The sequence below is a fragment of the Enhydra lutris genome, unplaced genomic scaffold (assembly GCF_002288905.1).
Source record: "Enhydra lutris kenyoni isolate GAN:26980312 unplaced genomic scaffold, ASM228890v2 scaffoldscaffold45, whole genome shotgun sequence".
NCBI lineage: Eukaryota > Metazoa > Chordata > Mammalia > Carnivora > Mustelidae > Enhydra > Enhydra lutris.
In genome coordinates this window covers 6319743-6332778 of record NW_019154129.1, presented here as the reverse complement: position 1 = coordinate 6332778, position 13036 = coordinate 6319743, and the positions used below count along the sequence as shown (strand labels likewise).

Genomic DNA, 13036 nt, shown 5'->3' with positions numbered 1-13036 from the left:
TGAGCGCGCACAAAGTGGGACAGGGGAAGAGCAGGGCTGTGCAGAGCCCACAGTTTGGGGACAGGAGGAAGGGAGCCACTCTCGGAGCCTGAGAAATAATCCAGGATGTCAAAGGAAACCAGGAGGGTGTTGTGTTCCCTCTGGAGGAGCGGAGATGCTGGGACAGGGTGACAGCGCGTCAGTACTGAGGAAATTGGGAAGACATACTGAATAAGGCCGTGCTGGTGGGCAGGCGGGTCACAGTGAGCTCACAGAATGCCGTTTCGGTGGAAGGATTATGAGCGGTAGCAGAGGCGGAGGAAAGATGGAACGTGGGGATGTGTGTCACCTTTACCAGGAGGGTAAAGGAAGTAAAATGACCGGTTTTTGTGTCCCAAGGACTTCGTTAGGGTCTCAGTTCTTTCAGCACCAGGGATAGCGTGCTTAATGACACTGCCTCGTCTCTCTAGTGGCATTATTGAGTTACTTGTTAGCATCTTTGGTTTCCCCACAGATTGAACCTGTGTGGCCTCACAGGACTTCGGGTCCCCAGTGCCCAGCTTGTGTGTGCACGCCCGGCAGCGTGAGTTCCCAGGGTGAGCTGAGGCGGGGGAGGGTGTGAGGCCCACTGTGAACCGCGTTGTTGGTCCCCGAGTACCTTGTGGACGCGGGTGGCTCACAAGCGAGAGGGCAGCAGTAGTGAGAGTTCCTCTCGAGAGTCAGTGCCCTACCCTTCCCTGGTAAGACCTGCTTGTTCCGCGAGAACCGGGGGTACACACATGGCCCACCTGGCACGAGGGGAACAGACCGTGCTCCCAGCATGGCTCTTCCTGGTCCACTGTCTTCATTCCTTCCTCTGAAGTGGTCTTTGTGCTTCCCATGTGCTCTTAAGACAGTGCCAGCCTTCCTGTCCTTTCCCTGCCCCCTCCCTTTTGTCCTTTTGTAGGTGAGTGCTGGTTCTCCGGAATCGTTAGAGGATTCAGTGAGACGGCAATCACCTGCATAGCGCCCAGCACACACATAATAGCACAAGACTTGCCCCGAGCTGAAAATACGATGATTGGATGGATTGGAGGTGAACTATGCATCTTAGCCGCTGAAAGAGGGAAGGAGGTGCGCCTGCGTTCAGGCAGGGGGAACTGGCCAGTTAGTCAAGACATAAGACATTGTCATTAGACCCAGTTTTCTAAAGAAGCCTGGGAGGGCGCTGGGGAAGAGAAAGCGGGAGAGCAGCGAAGTCTCGGGCAGTTAGGGGGGCCTCCAGCAGCGGTGGGGCTGGGTGAGCACCACAGGCACACTGAGTCACTCAGACCTGCAGTGTGTACCAGCCCCTCCCTGGACACGAATGAGGAAGAAAACTTTGCAATCCGGCCAGCCTCAGTCTAGAGGAATTACATTCATTGAGGAATGTCATATTCAGGCCCATCTGAAAAGTGATTTCTGGACTTCTGCAGAACAGGTTCTCCGTACCACTTGTCTCTTGGCATGGAAGATCGGCAGCGGACAAGTTCTTGGAGGACCGCGTTCACACTGGTATATACCTGCTTGATGTCCTTAACGGTTCAGTACATCTTTACTCAAATTAGGAAGGTTTTCAAGTAGCTACTGTCAGGTGTATCATGGGAGGTCATCAATAAAAGGTTAGTAAAAGAACTCTTAAAAGTTATTCATGAACATAATTCAAGAAAGTAAGTCAGCTGAACAAGAAACAAAAAAAAAAGGACTTGGTCCTGAGGTTGAAGGAGTTGATTAGTAGAGGTATGAGTCCGGGTAATTTGCCCTGGCAACATAGAAGTCTGTGGGGACAGTCCCACTTGGGAACAGGCATGGCTCGCCAAAGGGCACACAGTGGAGAAAGGATTTAGGATTGACAGGATCAGAAGGGAGCTCGTGTCATTTCACCACCTTTTAGGGGGACAAAATGATCTGTTTGGTAATAAAAGCAGATAAACAGAAAAGATGAGACTTTTCTGTCTGGTTTATTTGTTTGCATTTTTCTTTCTTTCTTTTTTTTTTTTTAAAGATTTTATTTATTTATTTGACAGACAGAGATCACAAGCAGGCAGAGAGAGAGGAGGAAGCAGGCTCCCCACTGAGCAGAGAGCCTGGTGGGGGCTCCATCCCAGGACCCTGAGATCACAACCTGGGCGGAAGGCAGAGGCTTTAACCCACTGAGCCACCCAGGCGCCCCCTGCTGGAACTTCTTTACAAATAGTAATTACTCCTAAGAATCTAATTCTTTTAAAATGTCTTGATCCTAAAATTTAGTGTCTCTGCCAAGGAAATAACAAAGCTGGTCATGGAAATTGCTTTTATTCACAGACTTGTGAAGTCTGCGAGCAAACACAGAATGCTTGAGTCCTACACTTTTATTCTATTGAAAGGGGTGAAGTCACCATAGTTAGTTTTAATCTAAATATAATCATACAACAAATACTACACAAAAGTTAAATATCTCATTTACCCCATGATTTCCTCTCTAGCTCTTTTACCAGCAGACTTAGATGACCAGTAGCCTCTTAAACCAAAGAAAAGAACTTTTTGGTGAAAATGCCTAAAAATTAAAATGCACATAAATCGTGGGGCACCTGGGTGGCTCAGTTGTTAAGCGTCTGATCTGCCCTCAGCTCAGGTCATGATCCCAGGGTCCTGGCGTCGAGCCCCACATTGGGCTCCCTGCTCAGCAGAAAGCCTGCTTCTCCCTCTCCCACTCCCCCTGCTTATGTTTGCTCTCTTGCTGTGTCGCTGTCAAATAAATAAATATAAATAAATATAAATAAATAAAATCTTAAAAAAAAAAGCCAACCTATGTATTAGTTAATTTTAACTACTTTTACTGTTTAAATATTCGGTCATGATCATTTCCACTGAAATGAAATGTTTAAGAGCTCAAAGGTGGGATGGGGTAAGAAAACGTGCAACATTAAATGTGACTCAGTGCACACTGTGGGAAAAGTTTTCACCTAATTTTTAACAGAAGGATCATATCATAAAAAAATAGTAACTGATGGGGTACCTGGCTGGGTCAGTAGGCAGAGTATGCGACTCAGAATCAGGAACAGGAGTTCAACCCCGCGTTAAAAAGAATTATCTTGTAAAAACAACAGTAATTGAATAGCAAAAAGTATACTTGTCAGCTGCAAGGTTCTTGTTTCCTTGTTTTAACTAATCTATTTCTAGCAGAAAACAGGAAAATACTTCATGCAAGGAATTTGGCCAGAACCTTGAGAAAAAGTTTAAAGGAAATACATAATCACAGTAACAAAAACTTCACTTTTAAGACTGAATTTAGAGGATGAATATAAGGAAACAAAAAATTTGCTGCTGTAGTACGTGACTTTTTAAAAATTCTTCATATATCATCTGAATGGCCAGAGACTTAAAACAGATAACCTGTCACTAGAAAGGTTAAATTAAAAAATACTTTCTGGGGGCACCTGGGTGGCTCAGTGGGTTAAAGCCTCTGCCTTTGGCTCAGGTCATGATCCCAGGGTCCTGGGATGGAGCCCCCATCAGAGGCTCTGCTCAGCAGGAAGCCTGCTTCCCCCCACCCCGCCCCACCACCCCGCCTGCCTCTGCCTACTTGTGATCTCTGTCAAATAAACAAATAAAATCTTTAAAAAGAAGTATTTTTTGGAACCTGTTTTTTTCCCATGGCCAGAGACTGGTATTTTTTTTCTTAAGTCTTTTTAAATTTGGAAAATATTGTAACTTGACCATCATTTACTCTACTGGATCTGTAGTTCACTATAAAGCTACAGTGTCCGAGGTATTGATGCTACTTTTTTAAGATGCATTGATAGAAACAGCCTGTTTCTGAAATTGGCGCCTGTGGGCCTGATGTGTAAGATTCCTTCCCATCTTTTCCCCGCCGCAGTACAGTGCCCACGTGCGGCTGATAGCCAGACACGTTTCGAGTACAGGGTCAGATGGGCAGGGTTGGAGACCTAGTCACTTAGGAGTCGAAGATTCTGGTGAACTGCCATGGTCAGTCCCAAGCCACTTAGAACTTCCCTAATAGGAACCCCTGCTTTGACAGCAAGCTTGCTGACAAGTTGTAAGCAAAGACCGCGCTGAATGCCCGACACCTTTACTAGAGACCGATCACCAAAACCTGCAAACGAGCCCTTTCACCAACGAAGGCTTAGGAACTCAAACTCGTGGAGTAAAAGGGGGACCCAGGAATATACTGTTGCCAGGCAGCCCACTAGCCACTGTTTAATCCTGCCTCTGTTTACCATTCATGTCCTGTCCTGGCACGTTAAGTTTGGCTTCTTGATCATTATTAAAAACCCTGAACAGGGGGCGCCTGGGTGGCTCAGTGGGTTAAGCCGCTGCCTTCGGCTCAGGTCGTGATCTCAGGGTCCTGGGATCGAGCCCCGCATCGGGCTCTCTGCTCAGCAGGGAGCCTGCTTCCTCCTCTCTCTCTGCCTGCCTCTCTGCCTGCTTGTGATCTCTGTCAAATAAATGAATAAAAAATCTTAAAAAAAAAACACAAAAAACCCTGAACAGAGAGGGTAGTACTTCTGACAGAATCCCTGATGTCTCCCCAACTCCCCAAAGCCACATACTGAGATACAACTATGAAGCACCCCGACTTCCTGTGTAGTTGCTGCTGTTAAGCCTCAATCACCTGTAGGGTGCCTGGGCGGCTCGGCCGTTTGAGTCTGTCTCTGGGTTTCAGCTCAGGTTATGATCTCAGTCCTGCGATCGAGCCCTGCATCGGGCTCCACGTTCAGTGGGGAGTCCGCTTCTCTGCCTCTCCCTCCCCCTGCTTGCATGAGTTCTAAAATAAATTAAAAAAAAAAAAAAAAAAAGACGGAGTGACATAAGACTGTACAAAGCTTTGCATCCCATGTGCAGGCAGACCACGCGTTTGTCAGGTCCTCATGTGATTGGGCTCATCAGATCTCTCCAGATCTGCTGGGAGAGAGTGCCCAGAACCTGACCCAGAAATTGAGGACTGTACAGAGGACGGACAGATGCACTCAGAGCATGGGACAATAATACAGGCGATGGTAAACAGACAGACAAATCCTTCAAAAGGGAAGATGACAATTTTTATTGTTATTACAAAAGCAAATTCTTTTAACTTTAGTCATTTGAGTAATTGCAAGAGCGGCTAAGGGCTTCATCCTCACACAGGCACCAAGTCAGGCACAGTAGGTAGCTACAAATCATAAGAAAAGGTTTCTTTACCTTGGATTCCCACAGTTCCTACCTAGAGCATTCTGCCATGCTTTGGAATTGGGTTAAAAACACCAGCAGAGCTACTCAGTTCCCTTGAATTCATTGGTTTAAAAAAAAAGAGCTAGGTATTGACCTACACTGTTCTAGTAAAAACTAGTCACTAAGTCCTGGCCTGAGAGAGATCCACATTTCCTTTACGACAGAAGAACTAGTTAACTAAGGTGAGTCAATTTACGAGAGCCCAGTAGGAGTCCTTAAAATACGGAGACCTTCCTCTCGGGGCTCAGACCTGTCACGGAGAGCACGTGGAGATCACGAGGGGCTCGGAGCTCCGCACGCTCTTCCCCAGCGGCGGGAAAGGAGGTAGCAGGGACTTGGGCTGACATCTGGAGCACTAAGCTAATGTGCCTGGCAGAGAGGAGCCTCAGGAATCACAAAATGTCATTCTACCTTCGCTGTCCACAAACCTGAGGTTTCCGTGTTAAGTGTTGAAGGGCACAGTGGCATGTGTGGTGAGGCAGAAAAGACCGTTCCCATGCCGGGGGGCTTGCTTGAGAAATGGCTCATTTTCTGCCTAATCAGACGTGGTGCCGATCTGCTCTTCCCTTAGGTTAGAGAACGTTAAGGTTCTGACCTCCACTCACATCTCCGGGCCCTTATAACGTCCCCTGGTAAAACAACTTGGCTAGCGTAGTACGGTTTCAAGGAAGCATAGGATTAGAGGTATGTGAAATGTGTTATTTACTGAAAGGAAGACTCAGTATGTTCCAGGATACTGAAAATCAAGAATATCCTAGAGCCAAAACCATCACGAGTTGTACCACTCTCCCCAGCCTGAATTCTGGCAATAAACTGGTTCACATGGAATCCAGTGCGCTATTGCAGGAAAAGAAAAACTGTCCCTGTTCCGCTTACTAGGAAATCTAATATAACCGACTGCTAAGTTTAATCCTAGCTAGTATAGTGTCTTTTGAGTTGTGCACGTGTAATTACATTTTTATTTAACAAGCTGCTGCCGTGGCAAGACCTCTAAAGAAAGGAAGCAGGAGTATCAGACGGCATCTTGCCGGAATCACTGAGAAATGAGCAGGAGGAAATGGAAGCCACGTTATCCGGAGACAGAAATTTGTCCCCTAAATCCTGCTGATGGTCTACCGCACGCGTGTCTGGGGGAGGACTCATGGCACACTTCACGCTGAGAAGCTAGGCCAACGCTGTACAGAACACTGAATCGTCCTACGGGCCGCTGGACGGCGGGAACCAGGACCGCGATGACGACTTCTCAAGGTTCTGAGCTGCCTGAGGTTGAGCTGTCGGAAAATCCGTTTGCCCCTTGACCGCCTGAAAGCCGTCCCCGGAGCCGCAAAGCCCCCACTCACGTGGTGGCCGGCGGTCTGTGAGAAGTCCGCGCCACCCAGGAGAGGAGCTGAAGTACCGCCCCGTGGGACAGTCATCACAGACCGCGGGGCGGGGACGCTTGTGACCAGTCTTCCGGGAGATGCCAGGGAGTTTAGCGGATTTTTCTCAAGGGTCCATCCTGGAAGCAGTTTTTGACCAGAGGCTGGCCTTTTTCTTGGGCTGCAAAACCGCACTGATGGAAGGCGTGCGCCGCGGTATCTGTGGCGCCGGAGCGGAGAGGGTGCCGGGGCGTGGGAGGGCACCCCCCGCAGAGTCCGTCCCACACCGAAAACGTGGTTCTTGTCGCGGAGGAACTAGCAGACAAGTCACCTCTTGTTGCGGGGAACCACCTGTACTTTTACAATTTACAAAGTGTTTACATTCAATTATCACGTATTTCAAGACTTTCCATTGAAAACAAACATACATGGGCTTAAGTATTCAAGAACACTTTACTACGCGTCACTTAATTTCACGGCAGTACATCCTCAGTCCAACTCTCCGGGTTTGATTTCACATTGATTTTCACTGGGTAAGTCCCTTTTGCGAATGAAAAACAAGAAACGGATGCTGTCCTTTCCCCTCCCCCACAGTAAAGTTTAAAGTGGCAATTACTTCAGATGTTCATTTCAACAACACCTTTTTCCCTTCGATTCAGTTCATTAATTTAAAAAACTATAAATAGCCTAGCATCAAAGTTGTATACAGAACATTAATGTAAGAAGATGCGAAGAACATTGTGATCCTAACTTATCTATGCGAAAGCTGGAGGAAAAAATGTTTGGGTCCGTATTACCCTCATCTGCAGCCAATGACCCTCGTACGTTCACGTGGTCAGCCACAACCACACGCTCGCAGGGCGGGGGACGACAGCACAGGGCCCTCCCTGCACCGCTCTGCAGAGCCCGCTGCCACACGCGGCTAGTTCACACCAGACATTTCATTTCTTCATCCCAATCACTTAGCCAGGGTGATGAGAAGTTTAAAATGCATCAACTCTGGAAGAACACTTCCCAAGGAACTTCCAAGTCCATATTTAACAGGGGGGTTTCTTTTAAATGCTTAGATCATTTGCACAAATGTGTAAAAAATTTCAATGAAATCTCTAGTTCACAATGACATTTGTGTTCATTATCTCTTCTGTTTTGGAGGTGGGCCCTTGACAGTTGGTATCCATGTCGTTCTGCTGAAGAGTCTTGGCAACATGCACATAATATCCTAAAAGTGTAAGTGTTTTAACAGCAAACAGAACTTTTTTCTAAAATTATGCTCAATTTAAAAATGGAAATCTATATTTGGAAATAATTTCAACAACTCTTGAGCTTTTAAAGATTCATTAAAATCCAAGCAATTGCTATTTTGTTCCTATTAACTTGGAAGTACAAAAAGAGTCGTATGTACTGATTATGAAGCTCCCAGATTTCCCAGAGAAATAAAAGCCCAGAGGTTCGCTGACATAATAAAATTTAGCTAAACTTCATGCAATTTAATAGCCATGAGTATACTTATAGGAAGATGTAGGACATTAACTTTGCTCCGTCCATAAGATACAGCCTCATTCATGAAATGAATGGTAATTCTATAGCTAAGAGAGCAGGGTTAAATTAAGTTTTATGTTTTGTGACTGGAAATACAGTCTGAATAGGCTTTTCTTTTCTGAGGGAAGGCATGTGTCATTAAATATACAGTTACGAAGTATCTTATTTAGAAATAAACCACAATCTAAAAGAGGCCAAGTCTCTGATAAATGGCAACAGCCCTCGGAATCAAGGGGGGGCTTTCAATAAACCCAGAAAGTGGCTTTTCATTTCCCATTTATTCTCATTAAAAACTTCAAAGTCGTGACAGTTACAGTATAAAGTCAGCCTTTAAAAACCACCACAATGCTCCATTGTGGTTCACCCAAATAACAGTTGAGCAAATTTCAGCTTTATATTTAAGAAAACAGTCAATTTCAAATAACTGAGAAAAACTTCGATACTGTGCTTGATTCTACTTATCACTGTTAACTTTAGTCTGTGCAGATTCGGGTGGTTCTAAGTATGTGTTCCTGTTGTGGCTGGATGAGATTCAGCTTGGAACCAGCAAGGATCACCCAACCTTTAAAATTACTGATACAAATAGTAAACGGAGTCATCTGCAGAACTGGCACTTGCAATGGGTACAGTTTTCATACTAGATGCATGCAGCTCTTATGAATACTAAAGGAGGCATTTCTGCCAGGTCTCAACATGCTTTCTTTATTGCAAATCCCACTAATTTAACAAGTTAATGGAATTTTCTGTAGGGGTACAATTTCATTACGCTTTACTTATAAAAACTACAGCACGCTGCTCTTTTCCTTTAAAACAACTTACTGTGTTTAAGAAATCACGTTGAATATAAATTGGCAGCAAACAGCTGGTGGACCTACTACCGAAGCGGTGTCCCAGCTCCATGAAGGTATGTAAGTGGACGTATGCATTAACCATCAAAGGAAGGGGTCAAACTAATGCGTCCTTTAGTACAAACTTGCGCATCGTTTGGAAATGCCTCATTTAAAGTAGTGGGGTAGGGAAAGAGTTTAGAAAAGTCCAAGTCATAAAATGTGCTCAGTTACTTGGTAAGTTAAAAAGCTAATGCAACAATGTTACATCCAGATAAAAAACGTTATTCAAAAGCAATTCAAATACCGAAAAGGATTTCAAATTGAATATTTTATTAACACGGTAGTTGTCTGTAACATGTGCACACACTCGCACACTCAGAATCATCTGCCTGGGGGAAAAAAGACTAAGTATGCCTAAGGGGAAAATGAAAAATAAAAAAATTCCTGTAAGTTTTCATTATTGTAGGCAATTATGTCCACATCACTTACAAAGCTATTGCCAAATCTGTCCGAGGAAGCCGAGTTTGGGAGGGGAGGGAAAAAAAATCGGAGGGAAAATTCAACAGTGGCATAGCAGAGCTCTCAATATGAGAAAGCTGACATAATGTGGACTTTTGCTGTGGATTTTTGTCTTTGCAAAATATGGGAAGAAGTTTGTCAATGGGCAGAAAATAAGAGAAGGCGGTGTGAAGTAGGCTTTTGCAGTCAATTTTCCTCACAGTATTGTGCAGGGTCATCAAGAAAATGCTTAGTCTTTCTCTGGAACCAGTTTCAGAACTTTCCCGATTGCAATGGTTTTACCTAGAAATGAAATAAAAAACAAAAACAAAACCAAAACAAAACAAAAAACAAAAAACAGAAACAAAAACCCTTTTTCAGTAGTTAAGAGCAAAGCTATGTGAGGCATTCAAAATCATGAAATTATTTTTCACAATGTAATTACTAAATAACCGGCTTTACCACCAGAGGCGCGACTTCCAATCAGGCAGTCTTACTAAGTGGGTCTTTAGAGGATGGCTAGACTTGAAAGGAAACATCATCTGCTGTATCATAAACCTAAGCCTGGACAAGGAAAATGTGCGATATCCGCACCATGGAATACTATTTGGCAATAAAAAGGGATGAATTACATTCAATACATGTTACAACATGGCTGGACCTCAAAAATATGCCAAGTGAAATAAACTAGACACTAAAGACCACAAATTGTATGATTCCACTTATACAGCATGTCCCAAAAATGCAAACAGAAAGATCTGTGGTTTGCTAGGGACAGGAACACAAAGTGACTTGTAAACAGGTAGAAGGGTTTTTTTTAGATGTTCCAAATGTTCTAAAATTAGACTGTGGTGGTGGCTGTAAAACCCGGTAAACAGATTAAAATTCATTCAACTGTATACTTAAAATAAGTCAATTTCAAGATACATAAATGAACTCAGTAGAGCTTTGAAGAGGGATTCTCAGTCCTATTATAAGGGGTACAAATCCCAATAGGTCACATGAAAAATCTTATAGCCAAGCTACTCTTCAGGAAAAAACAACTCTGGGGTTAAACATTCTTGCTACATTAATTTCTTCCATTCACCCTCTTTTGTCAGTTTCTAATTGGTAACTAAGATTCTTATTTTGTTATGTTATTAGGACAAAGCCAAGTAACGAGGTTCACTATTACCAGAAGAATTTAAGATAATGACTTAAAAATACAGTGAATACTGTCTTTTATACAGATTCCTCTGAATAAGGTTCAGAAGCTATATTCATCATGACATCCCCAGTGCTTGTCACAGCTCCTGACGTGCAGGAGACGCACAGTAAGTTTTGGGTCAAACAGAAGTGGAAGGAACTCGTAAGGTGCAGACGCTCTATTTCAAGTGAACCACAATGTTTTATGGAAAGTTTTCACACTCTTAAAATAGTTACCAGAGTTAGAAATATTAATGATCCACAGAGAAACATTCAGGAAGAACCATTTTGTTTTCACGCTACCCAAGAGTTTCATGGCCACAAGTTAAGATCTCCTCAGGACTAGGCAGAAATGGACGCCCCCAACCAAAAATGACACCAAACGTCTATAAAAATCAGGTGCTGAAAGACCACAAGGTCTGTGTCCCTCTCATCCCCCCAGTATCAGCGTACTGAACATTTGTCATATTTGATTTTCAAGTGTCTCCTGACCACAAAAATGACAAAGTTTCTACTTCAGAGGCTCATATGGTGAACACCTGCCTTACAGGGTTAAGCCCTTCCACATGGGCTTTAACCACATGTACTACAAAGGGTTTCATCATAGAAATGTCTCATTTACAAAATAAAATATCTCTCAGAGCCCACTACTTGCAAAGTATCAAAATTAAGATTCTTAACCTACAGCATATTGCTACATGGTTGGTTGTGTCTGTTCGACTCACTGAACTCATAAAATATTTATTATCGGAACACATTATAGGACACGCAACCAGGTTTTCTATGAACTTGTGATGCATGCCATACTCGGATGGAACAAGCTCCACATCCCAGAGATGCTACGAAGCATCAGTGTAAAGGCTTACCCTCATCTCGTAAGGTAAAGCGCCCCATCTGAGGGAAGTCTTTAAAGGTCTCAAGGCAGATGGTTCCCGCTGTCCTTAAGCGAGCGATGCATACTTGATCTTGTTTCACAAAACGGGGTCGAGTCTTACTTTTTTCTCCTGATTTTTTGTCTACCAAGCAGATTAAGGCCTATCCAAGGAGAAAGAATGAGATCAGTATGCCGAATAAGATAATCTTTAAGACATGGAGTGCCAATAAATGAGTACATCGCTGTTGCCGATCAGAAATGATCAAGACAGTCTTCAAACACATACACGAACAAAACCCCAGTTAGCTTAATTATCAACTGATGAAGACTCACTGTTATTTCGACTTCCTCAATACAGGTGTGAATATGCAGCACCGCATTATAACCTGGGCAGATGATCGATTTGTGCTCTATGATCACTATCTGTCAAACAAAAAAATTCACATCTTTATCCCTGGGGTTAAAAAAAAAAGCACTGAATGTTCTCCAGCTCCATATAGTACCACAATAGGGAACTCACCGTTTCAAGATATTTTTGAGTTAGAAGTGCTGGGTCAGGTCGCCTGATCCAAGCTGGAACTCTGATATCCTCGCCCCACTCCCCTTCTTAGCCAGACCCAGACTTTAGAAACAGAGCAGGTGGGACTACTTTTCTGCGGAGCCTTCCCTCCATCCCCCCCAAGGATTTACGGTAATCACTACCACTACAGCTGCTATGGGTTTGTTCTGTTCCAGATGTCAACTTCTCATAATTCTACCCAATTCTCAGTATCTAAGGCCCAGTAAAAGTAAACAACCTTATATCCAGCATCAAAATCTAATTTATCATCATAGCTTGTAAGAAAACTCAAAAATTCTATAGCTACACTGTCATTCTTCTGCGGAAGTCAGGTTGCCAATAACAGAGAAACTGTGTTTTCCTGTCTGGAAAGTTACTGACTCTGAATGAGCAGACACACCCTAATTTCCAAGGCAACTGTGCTCTATTTATGGGGAAAGACACTTTGGGCAAAATGTCTAAGTAATAATATGTATTATTAACAGGAGATTAAAAAAAAGAAGAAGAACTTGGGGCGCTGGGCTGGCTCAGTCAGTAGAGCATGGGACTCAATTTCAGGTTCATGAGTTCAAGCCCTACATTGGGCATGATGACACTGGAATTCTAATTTCATTTAAAGTAAAGATCACGATGACAGCGACAATAACAAGTTCACCTGGGCATCAAATGTACGTCCAGAATGACAAAGATTATTAAGATCACAAAGTATGAATCCTGGAAGAATCTCCTCCTCTTCAATTCCTTTCAGTCTGATTTTGAGATTTTCACCTGGAGCTACAGAATCCGTTTCTACATCATCGGAAAGGATTCCAAGAACTTCCACATTGTGCTTAAGGAAAAAAAAAAAAAAAAAAAAAAAGACAAATCAAACCCAGGACTGGGGGTTTCCTGACACATTCACTGCAGAGCAGAACATAAAATGATCTGACTATTCATTTAAAGACTTACAAGCCACATTTTTCTAAGTTTATGGATTAGCCAAAAC

General features: G+C 43.6%; 1 protein-coding gene across 4 annotated transcripts in view; it reads right to left on the bottom strand.

Moving 5' to 3' along the window:
- Positions 1-5017: 5017 nt before the first annotated feature.
- LOC111155984 (G1 to S phase transition 1) overlaps positions 5018-13036 on the bottom strand; it is a 40159-nt gene continuing 32140 nt past the window's right edge. For all 4 annotated transcript variants that reach the window (XM_022516489.1, XM_022516487.1, XM_022516486.1 and 1 more), the window contains 4 exons: positions 12707-12880; positions 11826-11915; positions 11485-11653; positions 5018-9736 (listed from right to left, as the gene is read on the bottom strand). In XM_022516489.1, the coding sequence (XP_022372197.1) occupies positions 9684-9736; positions 11485-11653; positions 11826-11915; positions 12707-12880 (486 nt within the window). In that variant the 3' untranslated portion in view covers positions 5018-9683. The remainder of the gene's footprint in view (positions 9737-11484; positions 11654-11825; positions 11916-12706; positions 12881-13036) is intronic.